Here is a 24,137-nt window from a genome sequence, read left to right on the forward strand (position 1 = left end):
CACCCTGAGCGCTCCAGGAGGTCACTGCTTGAAATAAAAGCTCTCTGCAAGGACCTGACTTGTTTTGGTGGTTGAGGAGAAGGCAGCAGTAACAGCCCTGTGTAAGCAGTCACTCAATTAGCGTAGGTAATGTCTGTGGAATTTACTCAGCATCTGAATTCTTGCTTTTTTTCCAGGGGAAAGGCCAAAGAGGGGACTCTACATGATGCTTCCATACAGAGCTGGATCTCTCAGCCGTCCCAAGGATTTCCCTGGATGATTTCCCTGTCCTGCAGCACAGAGAGCCCTGGAAAGCCCAGCACGAGGCTGGACAGATTTAGTGCTGCTACATTGGGACTCATTTATCTTCCCTCCGAGGTGAACCCACACTGTCCTCAAGGACAGGAGCTTAACAAGCAGAGAGGAAGATCTGAACCAGATCTTGACCCGATCTCAATCACGCAGCAGATTTATGCCAATGTCCTGGCTCGTTCCCAGCTCCCTCTGCCCCCAGCAGAGCTCATCCCAGCAGCCCAGAGCAGAGCCACAAAGGGACACCCACACTCAGATTCCATCCTGGGACACTCACACCGGGCGCTGCACCACTGAAGAGCCTCAGGGTAAAATAAAGCTCCTCAGGCAGGGCTGTGCCGCAGCAAACCCCGCCCCGGGTGTCCCAGAGCTGCCCATCCCTGCAGGGCACCAGGTTTAGGGGAGACCTCAGCACCACGGAGTACCTGTGGGTCTGCCTGGAACTCACAGCCAGCTCCTCTGGGCTCTGCTGCCAAAACATCACTGCCCAGAGGGGATAACCTTGCATCAAACTCCTGTGCCAGCCACAAAGCCGGGCAGGGGGAAGGCCCCCGAGCAGGGATCCCCGCAGATGCTGCAGTAACACCCCCAGTGCTGCTGCCAGCTCTGGCCCTGCTGGTGCCAGTTCATCCCAGGGCAGCATTTCTGAGCAGGGTGGTGCCCAGCGCAGCACAAAGGACACTTTCAGCACTTTGACCCGTGGGCAGTCACGATATCCCAACGGCCCCTCAGCAGGGAACAGCTCCTTTGGTTTAGCTGGAGCCTGAGACACCCCGGAAACCCGGGATCCCCAAATCCAGGCAGCATGAGGTGCCAGAGGCTCTGCCTCCAGCCAAGCCCCTCACTTTGCCTTTCCCCTTCCCAGGCCCCTCTTGCTCTGCAGGGAGACAGCAGCAGACACCCAGTGACCCCATTTCCAGCTCAGCGCCTGCTCCTTCCCACCGCCCAGGAGACTCTCCCAGCCCCGAAGGGTTGCAACACCTTCCACTCCCTGCAGAACATCCCAGCCCACCCCCGGGGCTGGGAGCAGGGCTCACCCCACACACCTGGAACTGGCAGGATGAGGGGGATCAGCCCTGCAGCGCTCCCCGGCACCCCAAAACCCCGCAGACCCCGGGCGCAGCCACTCCACCTTGGCTCGCTCCCCATGCAGGAGCCGCTTGCCAAGTCCAGACTTGGATCTAGCAACAGACTTTTGTGCTTTGGCTCATGGATCCTGCAAACAAGAGCTTTAATCACTGCTCGCTTTCATGCGCCGAGAGCCAAAATTGTCTTGTTAAGTACAGTAAGTGATCAGGACTCGCAGCACAGAACGTTTCAATGGCTGCTTGTGTGGGTAATTATTCCAGGCTTGCCTCTCTTCCCCTCTTGAGAAAAATTACGGAATGTGGAAATTATTGCGAAGCCTCTCCGGACTCGGGATGTTTTCCGGCGGTTATTTCAGCCCGTGCCTGGATTTTGCTGCCCAGCTGTGCCCCTTGCTGAGGGACGCCCATCCCCTGGCAGGCTGCTCCGGGATCTCGGGGATCACACCTTCCACAGGCAGGTTCACAGCTGGGATTCCTCAGGCAGAATAATCCCAGTACCTGTCCTAAAGGTAACAGGAGGCTCGGCCTGGTCTCCCCCTCCCTGAGCGCAGCACAGGCTTAGCAAACTTTGATTTAATTTGTTTTTCCCCTCATTTTCCCTGTGCATCCCTAAATGGAAGCGTGGATCCGTGCTTGGGACCCCAGCTGTGCCATGGCCCCAGGCAGGAGCTTTTCCCTCCCAGCCCTCTCTAATGTTACACTATTAAAGTTGCCTTTTGGCTTTTATTAGGATTTTTTTTTTTTTTTTTTCCCAGAGATAAAAGCAGGCTGTGGGAGCAGAGGGAGCCCCGGCAATATCCATGTCCTTGGAGCTGACAGAGTGGGGAACCTCAAGCTGGGAATGCTGTGGTGAGGCTGGGACCTGCAGAGGAGGAGGAAGAGGAGGAGGAGGATGGTGCTCAGCTGTGCAATCCCCAGCCCCAGCTTGGATGAAGGGAGCAGGAGAGCAAACTGCAGCGATGCTCCCTGCTCCAGTGGCCAGGGAATGCTTTTCTGGAAAACACTCTCAGCACACTTGGACCTGGCTTTGCATCACCTTCTCCTCTGCAAACGCAGCTGGAGGCTGAAACCTCAGCAGTTTTCAGGCACCAATAAATGTCCTGGTGAAACAGGGACAGCACCCCATAGCCCCCATCCCATGGGCAGCTCTGCTCTTGCCTCCAAGAAGATTTTGTACAGGGCAATTCCAGCATGGGACGGAGGAAGGAAGGGCTCTGGGAGGTTTGGGGTGAGCAGATAAAGCCAAAAGCCTTGGGCTAAGTCCCCGGGGAGTTCCAGCAGTAACACCTCAGGGCAGGTTTATGTGCACAGCAAATCCTGTCCCTCCAAAGCTCATTTCTGCAGGCTGATCCCAGCAGGAGGAGCAGGACAGAGGCACCAGCTGCAGAGGAGGTCTGGGTGCCCCATGGACCCCCAGCACCGGGTCCCAGGGTCCCACAGGAGCTCCTGCACTTGAGGGCAGCTTTGCCCTCAGAGCTCCCCACAGCCCAGGGCTGGTTCCTGTCACAAATATCCACCCCAGCCCCTGGATCAAACATTCCCAATGCAGCGTTTGGGTGCTGGGTGACACACGCTGTCCCCTCCAGCCCCTGGATCAAACATTCCCAATGCAGGGTTTGGGTGCTGGGTGACACACGCTGTCCCCTCCAGCCCCTGGTGGTGCCACCGGCACACTCCCCACCCCAACTACTCCAAGGACCAGAGAGCTGCGTTAAAGACATTTGGGTGCAGCAACCAGCATAGAAAAAAGAGCTTCTCCCCTGGGAGGGTGGGGGGCTCTCCTTGTCCTCTCCAGCAAGGCATGGACCCATTTTCCTCTGCCCCATTTTCCTCTGCCCCATTTTCTTCTGCCCCATTTTCCTCTGCCCCACTTTTCCAAAGGGGCGAGGGACCCGGACCCATCACACGCGCACAGGGCTGACAGGAAGGGAGTCACTCCCTCTAAACCACTCCAATATGGCAAGGCAATGCTAACCAGCTGGGAAAGCTCTTTAAAGGCCCTTAATTAAAGGCTGGCTGTTGCACAGGCCCCTTTCCCATCCCCACCAGGAGCGTTTCCCAGTTTCCCGGCCTCTCTCCCGCTGCCCTCCATCCCTCACACTTTCCTTCCCTCTGGCATCTGCCAGCAGCATGCTGCGGCTGCCAGGGGGGGTCTTCAGCAATCAGCCATCAGATGGAAGTTTAAACTCAGAGTAAAAGGAAGAGAAAAAAAAAAAAAAGGGAAAATTCCCTGGCTGATGATTTCCAGGCGTGGCTGCCAGAGCTGGGGCAGAGCTGGCTGTGCCAGCCTGATCCTTCCCAGCAGTGGGAGCATTGGCTTAGTGGTCTGCACCAGCCACATAAACTGGGAAAAATGGGGCTGGATCAGCCCTTACAGCTCCATTCTCTCCTCCAACGCCACCTGTGGCATCACCATGAGCCAGCCCCAAAGGCTCCGGCCATCCCCCTCCTCCTGCCCGTTCCCTGGGGAAGGAGCGCTGGTGGCAGTGCCCCATCCATGTGCCCCCTCTGCCCCATAGCCATGAGGGGTTTGCAGTTAGGGCCTGGGGCTCAGCTCCTGCCAGGAGAATCCTGCCAGAAAGGCATCCATTGATTCTTCCATGTGATATAAATTAATTAAGCGAGGCAACGCCTTTGCTGTTTCAAACCGGAGCGTAAGTTTGGCATTTGCACGTGACGGCTGCACAGAACCACGCTGCTGCAGCCCCAGACTCCACCCCGGCCCTGCAGCCCCCAAAACCAGCAGGGAGGATACCCCTGGCAGCAGCCCCCACTTAACCAGGCAGTGCCAGCCCCTGCACCCTGCAGAGCTGGGGGAAGTCCTGCAGGGAGCCTCCAGTGCCTCCTCCCAGCCCACGGGAGCCTGGCAGCACCAGCCTCAGCTGGGGAATGGGAATGGGACAGGTGTGGGCACACGCATGGCAGCAGGGAACGGGAGTGGGGACGGATGGGCATTTCCAGGGAAGAGCAGGAATTTCCCACTCTCCCTGTTAACAGGTTCTAAAGATTCAAGATGAAATGTGGGACTGAAAAATCAGCCGTGCTGCTCTCCTCATCTCCAGACCCACGCAAAAGCAGGGAAGTTTTAACTCCTTGCTTTTGGAGCTTTTTTTTTTTTTTTCCCCTTCCTTTCTTCCCTATTTTTGTTCTTTCCCTTCTGTCCTCCTAAATCTGGTGGAACAGAAAAAGGAGTAAATAAAAAAAAAAATTTGGAAAGCTCTTCCAGCCCTGCTCTTCCTGGCTTATGGAGTGGAATGGAGAGGGAGGCCCAGAGCACAGGAACCACAAAACTTTGGCTAGCTGGATTCTCAAAACGAAATTGGGTCTGGAAATGGAAACTCTGGTTAACTGAGACGGGGGATGAAAACTTTGTTTCATACTTGGCTGCAAAGCTGGATCTTCATCATCCTCCTGCTCTGGCATTTCCCCAGCTAACCTGGTGCTCCGGAGACATTTTTCCAGCTCCACGAGCACAGGGTGTTTTGCAGCTGCCCAAACTGCCTCTGCCCCAGAAAACACCAGCACAGCTCAGCATCCTCTCGTTATAACTTTATTCCCAGAGGTTTTGAGCAGGAAGATGCAGCAGTGACACCTGTCCCTGAGCCTCTGTGGGGGTTTCAGAGCAATTCCTCCCAGAGGAGCTGTGGCTGCCCCTGGATGATCCCTGGCAGTGCCCGAGGCCGGGTTGGAGCAGCCTGGGACGGTGGGAGGTGTCCCCGCCACGGCAGGCGTGGCACTGGATGGGCTTTGAGGTCACCATTCCAGGATTCCACCACCCTGGAGAATGAAATGTCCCGGAGGAGAAGAGCTCAGAGAGAACGCGGAATTGCAAGGAATCTCTGCTCGAGCTGAACCCCCCAGGACAGCGCGAGTGGGACAGGGCTGCTGTCACCATCCTGCTCCCGAACACTTTCTTTGGCAGCACATCGCTCCACTGGAGCTGCTGAAAGCCCCACGAACTCCTCCGAGATGGACTAAAGCCTGCGCTTGGCTCGGAGCAGGAGCCGGGAGATTTCATCCCCTTCCTACCAAAGCTGCTTTTATTGTCTTGATCTAATGAAGTGCAGACTTCACCTGGACAGAGCCGTGAGTGGCTCCTCTCGGAGGCAATGAATACAAATACTTGACCTCGTGAGCTGCGGGGCAGCAATTAGTTTAAGCAGGGGGTTTGTGTAACACTTCAAAAGTCTTAATCCGTGCGGTCAGCCCTGGCACGGTATTTGCCAGAACCCATTGAGTGCTCTTAATGAGTCTGCAAAGCGAGCTTTCAATACATTTTGGGTCGCTTCAGATGCTTTAAATGGCATAGTCTATATGGTATTGTGCGGCTTTAGAAAGGGCCGGGCTTTAAAAAAGTATGGTTCCCTTTCACAGGGCAGACAGAAACCATCTTTAGAGCCGGGACCCTTAACGTTTTGCATATCAATATGGCTGGGGCTGAATGCAGTCACTCAGCTGAGAAATAGGATCACTATCAGCGTTTCCAGGCTTTCACAGGCACTTGGGAAACTTTAAAGCCCTTCGTGGAGAATAATTTGGTCGAATGTCGTCGCTGGAAACAAAACCTAAACAAGCAGAGCGCAGTCCATCACGCGGAGCTGCCAGCGAGGCTGACAAGGGGCTCCAGCCGCTCCGACATCCCATCCCCGGTGGGGCGGCGGCCGGGGGTCACGGGCCTGGGGGGACACAGCTGGGGGACCCCACACTGGGTGTGGGGTGCTGAACTCATCCCGGTTCTGTTGGTTGATGGCCTGGGGTCACAGATCTGTGGGGACACGGCTGAGGAACCCACACTGGGCGTGGGGTGCTGAACCCACCCCAGTTCTGTTGGTTGATGGCCTGGGGTCACAGATCTGTGGGGACACAGCTGGGGGACCCCACACTGGGTGTGGGGTGCTGAACCCACCCCAGTTCTGTTGGTTGGTGGCTCGGGGTCACAGATCTGTGGGGACACGGCTGGGGGACCCACACTTGGTGTGGGGTGCTGAACCCACCCCAGTTCTGTTGGTTGATGGCCCAAGGTCACAGATCTGTGGGGACACGGCTGGGGGACCCACACTGGATGTGGGGTGCTGAACCCACCCCACCACTGTTGGTTGATGGCCCAAGGTCACAGATCTGTGGGGACACGGCTGAGGAACCCACACTGGGTGTGGGGTGCTGAATCCATCCCCACAAAGCTGCATCACTCCCGGGACTTTGGGATTTCAGCCCATCCCGGTTTCATCCCCTCTCGCTCTTCCTTGGCCATTTCCTGCTCTGTGCCGGTGACAAAGCCCCCGGGGGCTGTCACCTCCACCTCGGTGTCCCTCTCCACACAGACACCGGCAGCTGTTGGCATTTCCCTCCAGCATCACCTTAAGCCCGTCCCTGCTCGTGTCACCCGTCCCGGGAACGAACAGGAACGCGTCCAACCTCACCTGCAGCCTGGAGCGGGGCCCAGGAAACAAACCTCAGCTCCAGGGACACAGGGGAGGTGCCAGGAGCCGGGAGCAGGGAGAGCCGTGCGGGATAAAACACCGGCTGTGGGGCTGAAAGCGCCCCGGAGCGGGGAGGAGAAGGGACGGGGACTCTTGTACATCCCAGAATTGGAATCTGCTTCCCTCAGTGCTCGGGCAGCCAGGAGAGGAGGCAGCTCTGGGATGCAGGTTTGGGATGCTGCACGATGGAAGGAACCACAGCCAAAGCACATTTGCAAATAATGCAGGGCCGGAGGGCGCTCCAAAACTCGTAATTAGCTCATTAAAGAGACAAACACAAGTCACTAATAAGATCTTAGAGGTTAATTACATGTTTTCCCCGTCTCTAATTAAGGGAAAACTGGTTAGTAGAGATTAAAGTAATTTTTGCAGCCTCCCGTGATGACCCTCGGTGGCTGCAGATTTGAAAAACTATTGAGACGATTGAACTGAAAGGGCAGAGTTTGGGCAAATTGCGGAGAAGCTGGAATTTTCCTCCTAGGGGTTAGGAAGGCCCTGCTCTATCAGCTGGGCCTCTCAAGGAACAGGGGAAAGGTGATCCACCACTCCCAATAAACCAGGACCCGGCATTTATTCCGAACTGCTGCTGTTCATTGTTCTGCTCAGCTGGGAAATCCCTACGGACTCTTTTCCGTGCACAAAATATCTCCAGGATTGGGATGTGCTGCCCAGCTGTCCCCTGGCCACCAAGGTTCAGCAAAACCCCACTGGCTGCCTGCCCCAGAAGTTCCAAAGGTTTTATCCTGGATGGTGGATCCATGATCCCCACGCTCCCACCCGGAACGCTCCCAGTTAATGGAGATCAGCAAGGTTTATATGGAAGAATATTTTAATCTGGTCAGCGAGGGGACAGGGCTCATCTGTGGTTTTATTTCTTAAATATTTCTCTCTACTCCAGAAAAGTCCATTTCTTGCCAGAAAAGGTCCGATATAAATTAGAACGAAGGGAGGAGGGTGCTGGTGGGGCGGCCACGGGCATCCCTGGACCACGATGACCACGGGCATCCCTGGACAACAGTGACCACGAGTGTCCCTGGACCACGATGACCAGGGGCATCCCTGGACCACGATGACCACGGGCATCCCTGGACAACAGTGACCATGAGTGTCCCTGGACCACGATGACCAGGGGCATCCCTGGACCACGATGACCACGGGCATCCCTGGACAACAGTGACCACGAGTGTCCCAGGACCACGATGACCACGGGCATCCCTGGACCACGATGACCACGGGCATCCCTGGACAACAGTGACCATGAGTGTCCCTGGACCATGATGACCACGGGCATCCCTGGACCACGATGACCACGGGCATCCCTGGACAACAGTGACCACCAGTGTCCCTGGACAACAGTGACCATGAGTGTCCCTGGACAACAGTGACCACCAGTGTCCCTGGACCACGATGACCACGAGCATCCCCGGACCGCAGTCCTGGCAGCCCAGGTGCCAGCCCGGCAGCTTGCCCTGGGGATGGGCTCAGTCCCACCCGAAATCCTGCCCTGTCATCTGATAAAACTTCATGTTGAAGGGTCTGTAGAACTCCCGCAGGCGCTGCACCACCTGCCCGTCGATTTTGGGGTGCGGCCGCCCCTTGGATTTCCCCAGGCAGCGGGGTTTGCTCCCCGCCTCCGGCTTCTTCAGGCAGGGAAAGCCCTTGGTCTCATTAAAATAGAAATGTCTGTCCGTCACCACCCTCTGGAGCCCCAGGAAGTCCTGGACACGGCCCATCTCCCCGGCGGGGTCGCTGACCAGCCTCTCGCCGCTGACAAAGAGGAATTTGGAGAGCGGGAAGTACTGCAGCCAATTATCCAGGTGCTTGGCGTAGATCCCGATCCTCACCGCGCTCCAGCTCGTGTCGATCAGCCCCGTGCTGAGGTTTTTGAAGGCCAGGGCCTGGAAGCTGGGGATGGAGGGGTTTTTGGAGAGGGTCTGCGTGTAGTCCGAGATGGCGCGGGTGACGGGGTCGCGCACCACCACGATCAGCTTGGTGTCCCGGGACATGTTGAAGATGCGCCGCGGGGCCTCCTTGGTGACAAAGTAGCTGGGAGTCTTCTCCATGGTGATCTGTCCCTCCAGGGTCCGTGGCATCAGGCTCCTGAGGAGAGAGGGACACGGTCAGGCCTCAGCTGCTCCCACCTGATGTCACACCGGGCCAGAAATGCTCCGGGGGTTCCCCCAGCACAGCCACATCTCCCCTGTCCCTCCTGCCCCGCCTTGTCACCTCCTCATCTTCAAAACCCCTCCCGGGAGCCGCAGTGCTCCAGCCTCTCTGCCCGCCTCGGCATTCCCTGGGAAGCAGCTCCCTGTCGCTCTGCCCCCCCGGCAAGGCTGCTGTTCCCCCCTGGAATTCCGCCAGAACCCCTTCCCAGCCCTGGAAATCCCTCCTGCCTTTCTCCTCCCGCCACTTCCAGCGGGTGATGGGCATCTCAACACAAACATTTAGGGACGGGGCTGGTTTTCATCCCCGCCTCATGTCCCGGGGATTTCAGCTCGCCCCCTGGGATTGCAGAGGAAAATCCCATCACGGGGGTGATGCCCAAGCACCAGCTGGGGACGGAGATGCCCACCAAGGCTCCCTCCTCCTCCGCCTCCAGACAGGGAGCAGTTAAAGCCAGAAAAAAAGACTGTTTCCTTTTCAAAAGAAAGGCAGAAAAACCCCGAGGGCCCAGCCATTGTGCTGGGTAAAATTCACTGCTCCGATTGTTCCCTCGCGCACTTTAATGAGGCATTAATTGCCGCAGAAATTACCCAGCCGTGTCACCCCGTGTGACAGAACGGGTCCTGCCTGCCACCAGCGCAGGCACCTGCCCCGCGCGTCCTCCTCTCCCACCTCCGAGAAGAAACACAAAATCCTGGAATGCTTGGGAAGGGACCTCACGGATCATCCGGTGCCACCCCCTGCCAGGGGCAGGGACGTCTCCCACCACCCCAGGGTGCTCCCAGCCCCCATGTCCAGCCTGGCCTGGGACCTTTCCAGCCGCAGATTCTCTGGGAATTCCATCCCAGGGCTCGGGTTTGAGCCTGGCAGGGAGCCGGGTCCCCGCGGCGGCTGGGGACAGGGACAGGGCTGAGCCACGGCTCTGCCCAGCAGCAGCTGCTCCTGATGTCATGGGAAAAGTTTGAGGTTTCTGGGATTTTTTCCCCTGGACTCAGGAAAGAACACTTTATTAAAAGCATTTGCGAGCGACGCGGGGCCCCCGCTGCTCCCTGCCACAGGCAAGAGGCAGAAGCCATTCGTGGCTTTTTCCCCCCACACTTTTATTTTGATTTTTTCAGGCAGTGCCAGCGTTTTTAGAGCCATCTCCCGTCCCTCGTGCCCTCACCTGGCAGCCTCTGCTCGACACCAGTGGGATGCTCTCCAAGGATCCATGGATCCCAGAGCAGCCACGGGGGATTTTTCCCATCCTTTCCAGCACTTTCCCCCCCACCCCAAATCACTGCACTTATCAGAGGCTCAGATCCCTCCCTGTGCTGGTCCAGAGCCAAGGAAAAGCCAAGGGATCTGGATTCCCTGGGAGCACACCACCGCTCCACCCTCCTGCCGGCGCTTCCCGGCCAGCCAAGCATCCTTGACTTTCATTCCATCCAGGAAATGCCACAGGCTTTTCCAGGCTGCTTCACCAGCTCCTCCTGGCAGCTCCCTGCGGTGTTTCCCTGGATGCCTGCAGGATTCCTGAACGGTTCCTTCCTCATCCTCATCCTCATCCTCATCCTCATCCTCACCCAACCCTCTCAGCAAACCTGGCCTGGGGGTCTGAACCAGCCCAGCTCCCGCTGGTCATAAATTGTTTATTACCAACAGCAAACGCTGGGAATGGGAGACCCTGGAGAGCCCACGTCAAACCACAGCCGGGCCCTGGACACCTCTCCAGCCCCTCTGGAAAACCTCTCTCATCCCTCCCTTCCTCCTGAGAGCGACACCGAGGCCAGGCTGAGCCCCCACACCATCCACAGCTTAATGACGATGCAATTAACACGAGTTTTAATAAAAGCCCGTGACGGGCTTTGACGGGGTGCAGGGACCTTCAGTGCCCGAAGTGCCCCACCCCAGGGACATCCCGGGATCCCTTTGGGAACAGCTCCCAAGCATTAATTGCGCAAGCCCCTCCTCAGCAGCCCAAGCATTTCCAGCTCCTCGATAATTAAGCATTTCACGTTTTCATTAACGCCCTAACACTTTCCCCTAAATTACCCCGGTTAATTATTGATAACGCCCAGCTCCCTCCAGATCTGGCTTCGACTGGCAAAGAGCAGGGCCAGGCTTTGTTACGCTCTGCTTTAGCCCGAACATTAGGAACTTTAATTAAATTTACAGTTAATTCTTGTTGACCTTGAGGCAGCAGCGTGGGAATGCCAAGCAGTGCCTGCAGGTACAGGACACGGCACTGGGGAGCCTTGGAAGGAATTGGGATTTCCAGAGGAGGGATAAAACCCTTTTACCTCTCTATGAAGCTGATAATTTTTTGTTTTGTTTTGTTTTTAATTAATAAAACAACTGGCAGTTGAGGGGCATCAGAGCAGGGGTTTCCTACCTGGAGACATTCAACACATGAAAATGCTTCCTCGGTTAAGGTGACACACAGTAAATTACAGCAGATAAAATGATGATAAAAATGCAGAAAGCTGCATTAAATGGTGATTAACAGCCACAGCAGGCAGGGAATCAAAGCAGGCTTCAAAAACTGGGCCAGCATAACTTTGCCGAGTTAATTGGTTCACGATTCCTGACGGTTTTTGGAGCTGAACTCCTCCCAGCACCGAGCTGAGAGATCAGGGGATGCACTCTCAGGAGATAAAAAAATCTCCAGCCCAAAGCATCCCTGAGTTATCAGCCAGGGCAGCTCCAGGAAGAAAACGAACTCTGTCCCTGCCCAAAGCTGGAGAGCGGGACAGGCTCTGCCCACAACCCATCCCCTGCAACGCCAGGCGGGAATTCCACATGGGCACAGCTCCAGTCTGTGCTGGGAGCGACCTGGGGAGCACAAAACCCCAGCTCAGCCACGGGGGAAGGGATGGGTGCTGTGGGGTCAGGATAATGGGTGCTGTGGGGTCAGGATAATGGGTGCTGTGGGGTCAGGGAGATGGGTGCTGTGGGGTCAGGATAATGGGTGCTGTGGGGTTGGGATAATGGGTGCTGTGGGGTCAGGATGATGGGTGCTGTGGGGTTGGGATAATGGGTGCCGTGGGGTCGGGATGATGGGTGCTGTGGGGTCAGGGAGATGGGTGCTGTGGGGTCAGGATGATGGGTGCTGTGGGGTTGGGATAATGGGTGCCGTGGGGTCGGGATGATGGGTGCTGTGGGGTCAGGGAGATGGGTGCTGTGGGGTCAGGATAATGGGTGCTGTGGGGTCAGGATAATGGGTGCTGTGGGGTCAGGATGATGGGTGCTGTGGGGTTGGGATAATGGGTGCCGTGGGGTCGGGATGATGGGTGCTGTGGGGTCAGGGAGATGGGTGCTGTGGGGTCAGGATAATGGGTGCTGTGGGGTCAGGATAATGGGTGCTGTGGGGTCAGGATGATGGGTGCTGTGGGGTCAGGATGATGGGTGCTGTGGGGTCAGGATAATGGGTGCTGTGGGGTTGGGATAATGGGTGCTGTGGGGTCAGGATGATGGGTGCTGTGGGGTCAGGATGATGGGTGCTGTGGGGTCAGGATAATGGGTGCTGTGGGGTCAGGGAGATGGGTGCTGTGGGGTCAGGGAGATGGGTGCCGTGGGGTCAGGGCTTGCAGGTTCTATGTTATCACCAAAATGAGATAAAAAGAGGATAAAACCCCTCTCCATCACTATTTCTAAAAAATGAGCCCTGACAAAAAATCCAGGACAAAAGGAGTGAAAGGCCGGAGGGGGAACACGGCTGGGAGCTTTCTGCAGGGCAAAGGAAGTGACACCGAGATGGGCCTGGGGACACTGGGGACGAAACCAGATCAGCGTGGTGACAGCTCTGCCAGCCCCCGGCTGGACAGGGGACAGGGGACACCCCGGGGCTCCAGGGGACACCCCGGGGCTCCAGGGAAGGATGAACTGTGAAGGATGAACTGGGGGGGATGAACTGGGATGGGATGAACTGGGAGGGATGAGCTGGGAAGGATGAACTGGGAGGGATGAACTGGGAAGGTTGAACTGGGATTGGATGAACTGGGATTGGATGAACTGGGATGGGATGAACTGGGAAGGTTGAACTGGGATGGGATGAACTGGGAAGGATGAACTGGGATTGGATGAACTGGGATTGGATGAACTGGGATGGGATGAACTGGGAAGGTTGAACTGGGATGGGATGAACTGGGAAGGATGAACTGGGATTGGATGAACTGGGATTGGATGAACTGGGATGGGATGAACTGGGAAGGATGAACTGGGATTGGATGAACTGGGAGTGATGAACTCCCCGAGCCACCCGGGACCAAATTAGCCCTCGTTCCTTTTTATCCTAATTACCGTGCCGCTCCCCCTCGCCTTCGGCAGGTCCTGCCGCTGCCCCCCAGCCCCCCCAGCGCTCCCCATCCCCGAGCTGCCTCCATTATTTTTGATTCTTTCACCAATTCAAAAACGTGCAAATGAGGCCGCGGCTTTCCCAATCAGGCCTGGCCGGGAGCTAATTGGCTTTAAGCAGGGAGACCCGAATATGCTAATGAGGGTGGTAACAAGGCTGCGCTGCGCCTGGAAGGGGAGCCAAGCCCTGGGCTCCACCACGGGCTGACTGAGACCCGTCAATTAACAAGCAGGCAGATAATTTATTAATGCCCCTTTGCGCCCCTCTGCCCTTTGCTCCTAATTACGGGTTGATACATGGAACGGTGAGGGGGTTTGGCGGGTCGTGCTCCCAGCTGGAGCATCCCCAGGGGCTCCTCCTGCCCCCCCAGAAGCTCCAAATTCCCCCCTGGCCCCACGGCTGGGGGGTCTGCAGCCCACACAAAGCACCCCAGAGCTCTAGCACCGCCCCACCACAGGGGATGAGGTCCCTGGGTTGGGGTTCGGGTGGACAAACAGCCGAGGAGGAGGAAGAGGAGGAGGAGGAAAATGCGCTGCATTGTGCCAGTCCCTGGAGGATCTGAGCCCCCAGATCCTCCCCGAGGGGCTGCAGAGCTGTGGGGAGGCAGCGCCGGGGTCTGTGGGGGGCTCTGGGAAGGGCTGGGAGCCACGGAGGTTTGGGTTGGGTTGGGTTGGGTTGGGTTGGGTTGGGTTGATTTGGGTTGGGTTGGGTTGGTTTGGGTTGATTTGGGTTGGGTTGGGTTGGTTGGTTTGGGTTGGTTTGGGTTGGGTTGGTTTGGGTTGGGTTGGGTTGATTTGGTTTGGTTTCCTTTGGGTTGGTTTGGTTTGGGTTTGGTTTCCTTTGGATTGGTTTGGTTTGGGTTGGTTTGGGTTGGGTTGGGTTGATTTGGTTTGGTTTCCTTTGGGTTGGTTTGGGTTGGGTTGGTTGGGTTTGGGTTGGTTTGGTTTGGTTTGGTTTGGGTTGGTTTGGTTTGGGTTGGGTTGATTTGGTTTGGTTTCCTTTGGGTTGGTTTGGGTTGGGTTGGTTGGGTTTGGGTTGGTTTGGTTTGGTTTGGTTTGGGTTGGTTTGGTTTGGGTTGGGTTGATTTGGTTTGGTTTCCTTTGGGTTGGTTTGGATTGGGTTGGGTTGGGTTTGGGTTGGTTTGGATTGGGTTGGGTTGATTTGGTTTGGTTTGGTTTGGGTTGGTTTGGTTTGGGTTGGTTTGGGTTTGGCTTGGTTTGGGTTGGTTGGGTTTGTGTTGGTTTGGTTTGGGTTGGGTTGATTTGGTTTGGTTTCCTTTGGTTTGGGTTGGTTTGGGTTGGGTTGGGTTGATTTGGTTTGGTTTCCTTTGGGTTGGTTTGGTTTGGGTTGGTTTGGGTTGGGTTGGGTTGATTTGGTTTGGTTTCCTTTGGGTTGGTTTGGTTTGGACATCCCGATCCGGAGTTGGGAGCGAAGGCAAGGGGAGAAGCTGCAGCCATCATTTGCGTTTCAGTCACCCCACACCCCGTTCTAAACGCCCCCCGGGCCCGGCGCTGGCAAACGCCGCCGCTTTTCCCATCCCGGGAGGCTCCCGAGCCCTCGGTGGCCCGGGTCTCCTGGCAGGAAGGTATGGAAAAGGCCGTGTGCCCGCACGCCCAGGGGTCCCACTGCCCAGAATTTCCATCGCGTTCCCGTGGCCATCCCGCCCATGTGGATGGCCAGAGGCTGCCATCCTGGGCAGCTCCAGGCCCTGGAGGGGGTTTTCCTGGCGTGGTTTTTCCAGCCGGGTCGTTAGGGTGAAAAGTGGATTATGGAGAGCAGGAATCAGCCTCAGTCAGGGCACAGCTCCTTCCCTGCACTCGTTGGTCCCTTAATGGGGTTTGGGATGACCCCTCCTCACTCTTCTCCACTGGGGAGCAGTTACAATATGTGGGGTCACCCCAAAAATGCCTCCTGAACTCCCCAGGGACACTGCCAGGACCCCCCCACAGCCAGCACCGCTGGGCCTGCCCCTGATGGGGTCCAAAAAGGGCACCCAGGGACAACTGGAGCACCCAGGGATGACTCCTGCCTGATGGAACCCTAAAAGAGCGCCCAGGGACTCCTCTTGGAGCACTCAGGGACTCCTGGAGCACCCAGGGACTCCTCTTGGAGCACTCAGGGACTCCTCTTGGAGCACTCAGGGACTCCTTTTCCTGATGGATTTTGAATAACTGTGAGTGAAAATGCAGCTCAAGCCACTGCTTGGGTGAAAACAGGTAGGAAAGAGAACAGCTCCATGAATACCCAAAAACCCCTCAGAAAATGGGGGCTGGCACATTCCCAACCATGTTTGGGGCACCCAATCCCCAAAAAACCCTCAGAAAATGGGGGCTGGCACATTCCCAACCATGTTTGGGGCACCCAATCCCCAAAAAACCCTCAGAAAATGGGGGCTGGCACATTCCCAACCATGTTTGGGGCACCCAATCCCCAAAAATCCCTCAGAAAATGGGGGCTGGCACATTCCCAACCATGTTTGGGGCACTCAATCCCCAAAAACCCCTCAGAAAATGGGGGCTGGCACATTCCCAACCAGGTTTGGGGCACTCAATCCCCAAAACCTCCTCAGAAAACAGGCTCTGGAAGGTGCCCAGCTTGGTGGGGCACAGAATCCCCAAAACCCCTTTGAGACACGGCGGCTGGGGGCTGGCACGCGCCCAGCCTGGTGTGACCCCGGTGCCCAGCGAGGACGGGGCTGCCATCCCAGCTCCCCATCCCTCTGGAATGGAGCCCCTGGGCGCGGCAGCAATCAGGAATCTCCTGTCCCCGGTGTCCCTTTGATTCCCGGCCAGGGGACAGCCCGTGGCAGGTGTCCCGCCTGTGACCCGGGTCAGTCGAGGGCTCTGATCTCCAAATGACCCTTCCCGGCAGTGCCCGTGCGTCCCGAGCTCAAACAGCTTGCAGATGAAGGAGCAACAGACTGGAGATGATTTATTCAGGAATTAAAGGTTCAGTACCCCTTTTAAAGGCTGCGCCTCGGCACTGTCAGCCTTCATTGCACACAATTAAAGGGCTTGGCTGCCCCGGCCCCCCGCTCCTGCCTTCCAGGGGAAGGAAATCAAACAAAACCAACCCCCCCCGAACGCCCCGGGGGGATCGTGCTGGAGGATTCGGGAACTCGGGGCAGGAGCAGCCCCGAGATCCAGCCTGGGAAGCTGCTCCGGCTCCGGGCTGTGCTCGGGGTGGGGGATGGAGCGCTTGGGTTTGGTCCCGTTCACAGGAGGGGATGCTCGGGGCTGGAGCCCTCGTGGCTGCCGGTGCAAAGGCTGTTGCTGCAGCTGGAGAGGATTTATCCCTCATCCTGGTTATCCCCCATCCCGGTTATTCCTCATCCTGGTTATCCTTCATCCTGGTTATCCCTCACCCTGGTTATCCCTCATCCCGGTTATTCATCATCCTGGTTATCCTTCATCCTGGTTATCCCTCACCCTGGTTATCCCTCATCCCGGTTATTCATCATCCTGGTTATCCCTTCTGGTTATCCCCCATCCTGGTTATCCCTCATCCTGGTTATCCCCCATCCTGGTTATCCTTCATCCTGGTTATCCCCCATCCTGGTTATCCCTCATCCTGGTTATCCCTCCTCCTCTTTTTCTCTTTCCTCCTGGTTATCCCCCATCTTGGTTATCCCTCCTGGTTATTCATCATCCTGGTTATCCCTTCCCCTGGTTATCCCTCATCCTCTTTATCTTTCCTCCTGGTTATCCCTCATCCTGGTTATTCCTCCTCCTGGTTATCCCTTCTCCTCTTTACCCCTCCCTCTCTTTATCCCTCCCCCTGTTTTATCCCTCTGGAGCAAACTCGGCCCCTCCAGCACCTCCTGTGCGCTGAAGGCGCTGCAAATTCCAGCCGAATTCCAAGCCAGGCTCCAGCTCCCCTGTCCCACCCGGGCAGGGAGGTCGGGATAAAACCCGGATCCTTCCCTTCCGAGCCGTGAGAGCCGCGGTGTTTGCGGGGAGCAGCTCCCGCGGGCTGGAGCAGCGGGAATTCAATGAAAAGCTTCCTTCCTCTTAGGGAAGAAAGGGAAGGAATCCGCTGGCGGCAGCGCTGGGATAATCCCTTTCCAAGGCAGTAAATTTTCCTGCGGCTCCCCCGGAAAGTAATCCGGCGGATTATTGCACCTTTCAGCGCAGGCAGCCTTTGAGCAGCCTCTCCCCTGGCCGTGGATCGGGTGCTTTGTGACCTGACCCGCTGTCTGAGCAGGGGGAAACACAAATTACCCTCCTCTGATCCCGCACTGCACACACTGCTGACAGATTTTATCCCCCTGCTGACTGGGGTCCTTGGGAGCGCCAATAAATAAGGGAAAAATGCTCTCGGAGCGGCTGGGGAGGGAAGGGGACACCACTAACCCTGATTGTCCCAAGGTTTCTTTTTTAAAAAAAATCAGAAAAAGAAAAAAAAAAAAGAAAAATCCCCTAGACCACGCCGTCTAAAGCCTTTGTTTTCAATTACAAATTTAAAAAAAAAAAAATCACACTCATTAGTTGTCACTAAATTATCCCCTCGCAGCAACAGGCTGGCCCTGCCTGGTTTCCCACCCTGATGGAGGAGAGCACAGGAAAGGCACAAAAAAGTCACAAAAATCCTCGGGGTTTTCAGGTTTGCGGTTACACAGAGAGCAGAAATAGGAATTTTTCCACTTCCTGATGCTTGGCTGGGCAGAAGGAGAAGGAAAAGACCCTTTCCGTTATCCCAGGTTCCTCCCGCCTGGCCTTGGGCACTGCCAGTGATCCAGGGATAGGCGCGGCTTCTCCGGGAATCTGTGCCAGAGCTTGCCCATCCTCCAGGGAAGGGTTTATTCCCGATATCCCATCCCGGTGCCTGCCCATTCACCCCTGTCCTGTCACCTCCCAGGGGACGCTGGCACTCCCAGCCCACGGGCAGCGCTCCCTGAGCCGCTAATTAGCCCAGCCTAATTAACCGGGGCACGGCGCAAGCGGTGCCTCTCTGTCCCGATCCCGGGGTGCAGGCGAGGGGCACCCGCAGAATTCCATCCCAGCCCCGCCGCAGCTGCGGGAGCAGCGGGAGGGAGGAAGGAAGGAAAGAAGGGAGGAAAAAAATGGGGGGAAAAAAAAAAAGGAAAAAAGGAGGAATCCACACATGTCCGCCAGAGCCAGCCCCTGCCGCCGCCCGCCGATTGACAGCTGCTCTGATGTGATCCGCAGCTGCTGACGAGGACGGGACAAGTCCCCAGAGCCATGAATAATTTCAGGGTATTTGTGTTTATTTGATCTCAGTATGGGGCGGCCCCGGACCCTCGCGGAGCCGCGGGGAAGAGGCAGCCGGGGCTCTCCAGATGGTCGCTCCAAGGCCACCGTGGGCAGGGCTGGCTGTCCCCTGGTCCCCTGGCTGTCCCCTGGCTGTCCCCTGGCTGTCCCCTGGCTGTCCCCCGGTCCTGCTCCTCACCCTCCTGCTGCACAGCCAGGGGCAGGAGAAAGGGACTCCCCAAAAACTTTCAGGGAATAGAAAAGATCCTCGCAGCCTCACCGCTCCTGACATGAGCCACCCCAACTTTTTCAAACGCTTTATCCAGTTTCTCCTCTTTCAGAAGGACAGAAAGCGGCACTTTGGTGCTTCCTGGGCTCGGGTGCCACGTGCCAGGGCCAGCGGCTCCCGCTGGCACCACCGAGGCTCAGATGTTGGGAAGGAATTAATCAGGGCTGGACGTGATGCTGAGAAATCAAAGATGCGAGAGCTGATCCAAAACCGCTTTCCCAGTCTGGCCCTGCCCTGCTGAACGAGCACCGAGTCCTGCTTGAAATTGTCATAAATGCATATTAATATCGTCGGCTTTTCGCAAATATTAAGATAAATGCTGTATGCGTAATGCTGAAATGGTTCTGCTGTGTGAATGGAGTTTTTATTTCTGCTACTGGCAAAAGCTGAGCATAGCAGGAACAGTTTAATTTGGTATGTTTAAACCATCTGCTTAACTGGAATAACATCCAGTAAATAATGAAGACCCTGCTACTGACAGGCCAAATATTAACACCTGCCATCCATGGAAAATACAGACCAAAGCTCAGACCAGAAGTGATAATGAAGATTAATTAAAACCACAACTGAAATACACACACGCTCTAAAAGAGCAAACTCAGAGAGAGGCCGTGTTTAACAGTTCCTAGAATCTGTAAACTGGTTTGTGGAAAAGTTTAAATATGCATAAAGGTCTATAAATATGCAACAGGCTGATATAATAGAAAAAGTGTTTAAGGAGTATCTCTAAAGATACTCGAGGTGTGCTCTTGGCTAATTGTTAAGCACTTATCCGTTCACTCTTGGCTTTATTTTTCTCTCCTGTTGTCTTTTAATTAAACTTTTTAAATTTTACCAAAAAAGCGAGCCTCATTTTTCACAAAACCCTGAGCGAAACTTCAGCTTTAAACCAACCAGGAGCTGCCTGGAGGCGCTTCCAGCAGCGCCCCATTCCCACCTCAGCGGGGATCCCTCGGTGCTGGCTCGGGAGCTGAGCCAGGGCCGGCGCTGGGGCCGCGGGCTTCCGTCAGCACCAGCTCCAGTTCCAGCTCGAAACTCTCCCGGCCAGATCCACAGAGGGGTTCGGGAACACGGAGATCAGCAGGGACTGCGCCTCAATCCCCCCGTGAAGGGATCCCCCCCGCACTGCCCACCTCAGCCCCCCAAAATCAGCCAGCGCCTCGCTCTGCCCTGGTCCCCTCCCTCCATTCCAGCCCTGTCTGGGGACACCCAAACCAAACCCCAACAAATCCCTGTCTGGGGACACCCAAACCAAACCCCAACAAATCCCTGTCTGGGGAGAGCCTGTGGCCCCAGCACCAAATCCCTGTCTGGGGACACCCAAACCAAACCCCAACAAATCCCTGTTTGGGGACAGCCTATGACCCCAGCACCAAATCCCTGTCTGGGGACACCCTGAGTCCTCTAACACCAAATCCCTGCAGCTCTGCACACCCAGCAGAGCTCCCTGCACACCCTGTCCTGGAGCTCCCAGGGTCAATGTCACCCTAAATCCCCTGTGCTGGGGCTCCCAGGGTCAGTGTCACCCTAAAGCCCCTGTCCTGGGGCTCCCAGGGTCAGTGTCACCCTAAAGCCCCAGTGCTGGGGCTCCCAGGGTCAGTGTCACCCTAAACCCCAGTGCTGGAGCTCCCAGGGTCAGTGTCACCCTAAAGCCCCTGTGCTGGGGCTCCCAGGGTCAGTGTCACCCTAAAGCCCCTGTGCTGGGGCTCCCAGGGTCAGTGTCACCCTAAATCCCCTGTGCTGGAGCTCCCAGGGTCAGTGTCACCCTAAATCCCCAGTGCTGGGGCTCCCAGGGTCAGTGTCACCCTAAAGCCCCAGTGCTGGGGCTCCCAGGGTCAGTGTCACCCTAAATCCCCAGTGCTGGGGCTCCCAGGGTCAGTGTCACCCTAAACCCCCTGTCCTGGGGCTCCCAGGGTCAGTGTCACCCCTGTGCTGGCCCCCATGCCCACAGCAGCTGCTGTGTCCCCCCAGAGCAGTCCTGGCTCTCCACCAGACACACCCCACCCGTGTCCCAGCTGAGGATGGCTCCAGGCTGCAGGAGCTCCTCTGTCCCCCCTCCTCCAAAACCCCGGTCCTGGGATTTTTTTGGTGTTTGTCCCGGGTCCGACGCTGTCACGCTGCTCTGCTTGGGACGGAAAAGAAAAACGCGTCCAGTTTTCCACAGAAACAACAAAGATTCCCCCATCTGCGTCAAATTTGTAATCCGGCCTGAGGGAAGATGGGAAACAAATTTAGCTCTTTTTTTTTTTTTTCTTTCTTTCACTATCAGAAAAAGCCTCCTTTCCTGGCGAGGAGCTTCGCCCACAGCATGGCAGGGATGGGAGCCACCATTCCCAAACTCCTCCGTGCCATCCCATCCCACCCAGCGGCAGGAGCCAGGAGAAGGAGATCGGGAGAGGAGCTCCAGGCATGGAAAAACCGGATCTGGTGTCCACCAAGCTGCTCCCACGCGTGTGCAACCCCTCACACGGCACCCCACAACTGCTGCCCACACAGGTGAGGGAGGAGCCCCACAAATCCTGCGCCAGCAGGTTTGGGAATGCTGGGGATGCTGCTGGGAGCCTCCTCCCCCTGGCACCGGGCTCAGCTGGTCCCCAGGTGAAGGAAATCCCGCCCCAAGGAGGGAGCCAGGGGTGGATTACACGCTTTGCTGTGAAAAGAAAGAGGAAAGCTGTTCCTCCAGCCTTGGAGAAAGGGGCTGGGGAGATGTTGGGAAGGCTCAGGAATGTCCAAGGAGAGGTTGGACAGGGCTTGGAGCACCCTGGGGTGGTGGAAGGTGTCCCTGGCGTCCCTGCCCACCGCAGGGGGTGGCACTGGGTGGGTTTTAAGGTCCCCAAACCACTCTGGAATTCCAGGATATTGATGTTTCTGCAGCTCCCGGAGCTGTGGGTGAGCCCCAGGGGACGGAGGTGGGAGTTCCATCCATCCTGGCAGTGCTCCCTCCCTCCCTCCAGCAGGAACAACTGGGAATTCTCCAGCAAAACACTTTTGTCTCCACTGGAAAATCTTCAGTTTGCGGCAACTGGAGCTATTTGCGGGGAAGAACTGGATTTTGCTTATTTTTAGCCTGGTTTCCTAAGGAAGTGTGGCTTGAGCAATCACACGCTCCGTCTGTGTGTCTGTCTGTCCAGCTGGCTGCCCGTCTCCCTGTCACATCCCACCGGCCCATTCCGGACGGATCTGATGGAGGACGAGGATCAAAAGCAGGAATTTTTGCACGTTTCCGTGGAAAGCTGCAGCTGAGTGGGGGCCAGGAACCCGAGCGCTGCCCAAGGCTCAGGGGGGGGCAACGGCAGCACAGCCCAGAGCCAGCAGCACCACCCACACCAGTCCAGTCCAGTCCACACCAGTCCACACCAGTTGGCCTTCAGGATCCCCAGCTCCCGCCCAGTGCCAGGTGTCTGTGCAGGAAGTTGTGGAGGGAAGAGAAATTCACGGGAATCTGCTCCGGAGAAGTTGGACACAGCTCACTGCCCTTCCCAAAAATCCCTTTGGGGTGTCCCTGTCCCCCAGCCCGGGCACAGCCTGTTCCCAGGCAGGGGAATCCTCCCTGGAGCTCTGGGCTCTGCCAGGTCTGGGGCGTCAGAAATCCATCCCAAATCCTGAGCCACATCCCAGGGGCTGCGCTGGTTTGTCCCCCACTCTGCCTTTTCCACAGGGAAAACAGTGAGGAGGTGTCCAGCACATCCCAGCCTCATGGTGTGAGCTCTACCCAATGGGAAAAACACCCTGGGATCAGCCAAATCCATTATCCTAATGGGAAAAACACCCTGGGATCAGCCAAATCCATTATCCAATTGAGGAAAACACCCTGGGATCAGCCAAATCCATGTTCCCAATGAGGAAAACACCCTGGGATCAGGAAATCCATGTTCCCAAAGAGGAAAACACACTGGGATCAGGAAATCCATTATCCCAATGGAAAAAACACCCTGCGATCAGCCAAATCCATGTTCCCATTGGGGAAAACACCCTGGAATCAACCAAATCCATGTTCCCAAGGAAGAAAACACCCTGGGATCAACCAAATCCATGTTCCCAAGGAGGAAAACACCCTGGGATCAGCCAAATCCCTGTTCCCAATGAAGAAAACACCCTGGGATCAGCCAAATCCCTGTTCCCAATGAAGAAAACACCCTGGGATCAGCCAAATCCCTGTTCCCAAGGGCTCCTCACTCCCCCTGAGCCCAGCACAGGACCATGGACACTCACTTCCCTACTTCTCCAGCACTGGGAGTGGTTTGGTGAACCAAAATTCCGGCAATTCCAGCAGCCAGGAGGCTGAGTCCATTCCCCATCTCCCACAGCACCCTTGACTCGACACTTCGGGCTCTGGTGCTGATGGATGAGCACAGGGATGATGGATGGGAGCCTGACCTGAGGGGAGCATCGATCCCTGGGCAGCCACGCCGGGCTGCAGAGCCAGAGGAATCAGGGATCCAAGCAGGGCTGGAGCCAGCCTGACAGGCTGCAGGGGGAAAATTCCTTCCTGGAAATGCTGCCCGGGGCAGGGGGGCAGCCCCCATCCCTGCAGGGATGGAAAGGTTCTGCAGATGTGGCGCTTGGGGACGCGGCTGGTGGTCCCGGCGGTGCTGGGGAACGGCTGGACTCTGATCTCAGGGGGCTTTTCCAGCCTCAGTGATTCCAAGGGGTTTAAAGGACTGGGAGCACCAAGGCTGCTGCAGCTTTGGGAAGAGCTGTGGCTGCCCCTGGATCCCTGGCAGTGCCCAAGGCCAGGCTGGACAGATCCTGGAGCGGCCTGCGACAGTGTCCCGTGTCCCTGCCCATGGCAGGAGTGGCACGGGATGGGCTTTAAGGTCCCTGCCACCCCAAACCTTTCCACGATTCCACGGAATCCCAGAGCTTACGCCACCCAGCCAGGAGCAAGGCCATGACCCCACACTTCTGTGGGATTGCCCACCCCACAGGAAGCCGAGGCAGTGCCCAGGCAGGACCCTGGTGTGCTCCGTGTCCCTGGGATGCCAGGGGGAGGGATCTTCCCAAGCCCGGGGCCAGGCAGGACCACAATTTCCCCCCTTTTTCCCCGCTTTTTGAATGCAAGGGAGGGGAAATCCGGGGCTGTTTGGAGCTCTGGGAGAGGCAGGGGGCCAGGAGGCGTTCCTGCCACGGCGCCACCGGGACAGGCAGGCAGGACACTGGGAGCTTGTGTGCTGCTGGAGCCCCGCGGGGTGGGATGTGTGGGGCTGGCAGGAGCCTTTCCCAAACCCTCCCTCCGCTGGTGACAGCCCCCCACCCGTGGGACATCTGCCAGTGCCCACG

The 24,137-nt window shown here is 56.8% G+C and overlaps 1 protein-coding gene across 1 annotated transcript in view; it reads right to left on the bottom strand.

Moving 5' to 3' along the window:
* Positions 1–8,322: 8,322 nt before the first annotated feature.
* Positions 8,323–24,137, bottom strand: part of HS3ST6 (heparan sulfate-glucosamine 3-sulfotransferase 6) — a 33,624-nt gene continuing 17,809 nt past the window's right edge. Inside the window, exon 2 of the mRNA XM_040079294.1 lies at positions 8,323–8,959. Coding sequence (XP_039935228.1) covers positions 8,341–8,959 — 619 coding nt within the window. The 3' untranslated portion in view covers positions 8,323–8,340. The remainder of the gene's footprint in view (positions 8,960–24,137) is intronic.

This window comes from Hirundo rustica, chromosome 15 (assembly GCF_015227805.2).
Source record: "Hirundo rustica isolate bHirRus1 chromosome 15, bHirRus1.pri.v3, whole genome shotgun sequence".
Lineage (NCBI taxonomy): Eukaryota > Metazoa > Chordata > Aves > Passeriformes > Hirundinidae > Hirundo > Hirundo rustica.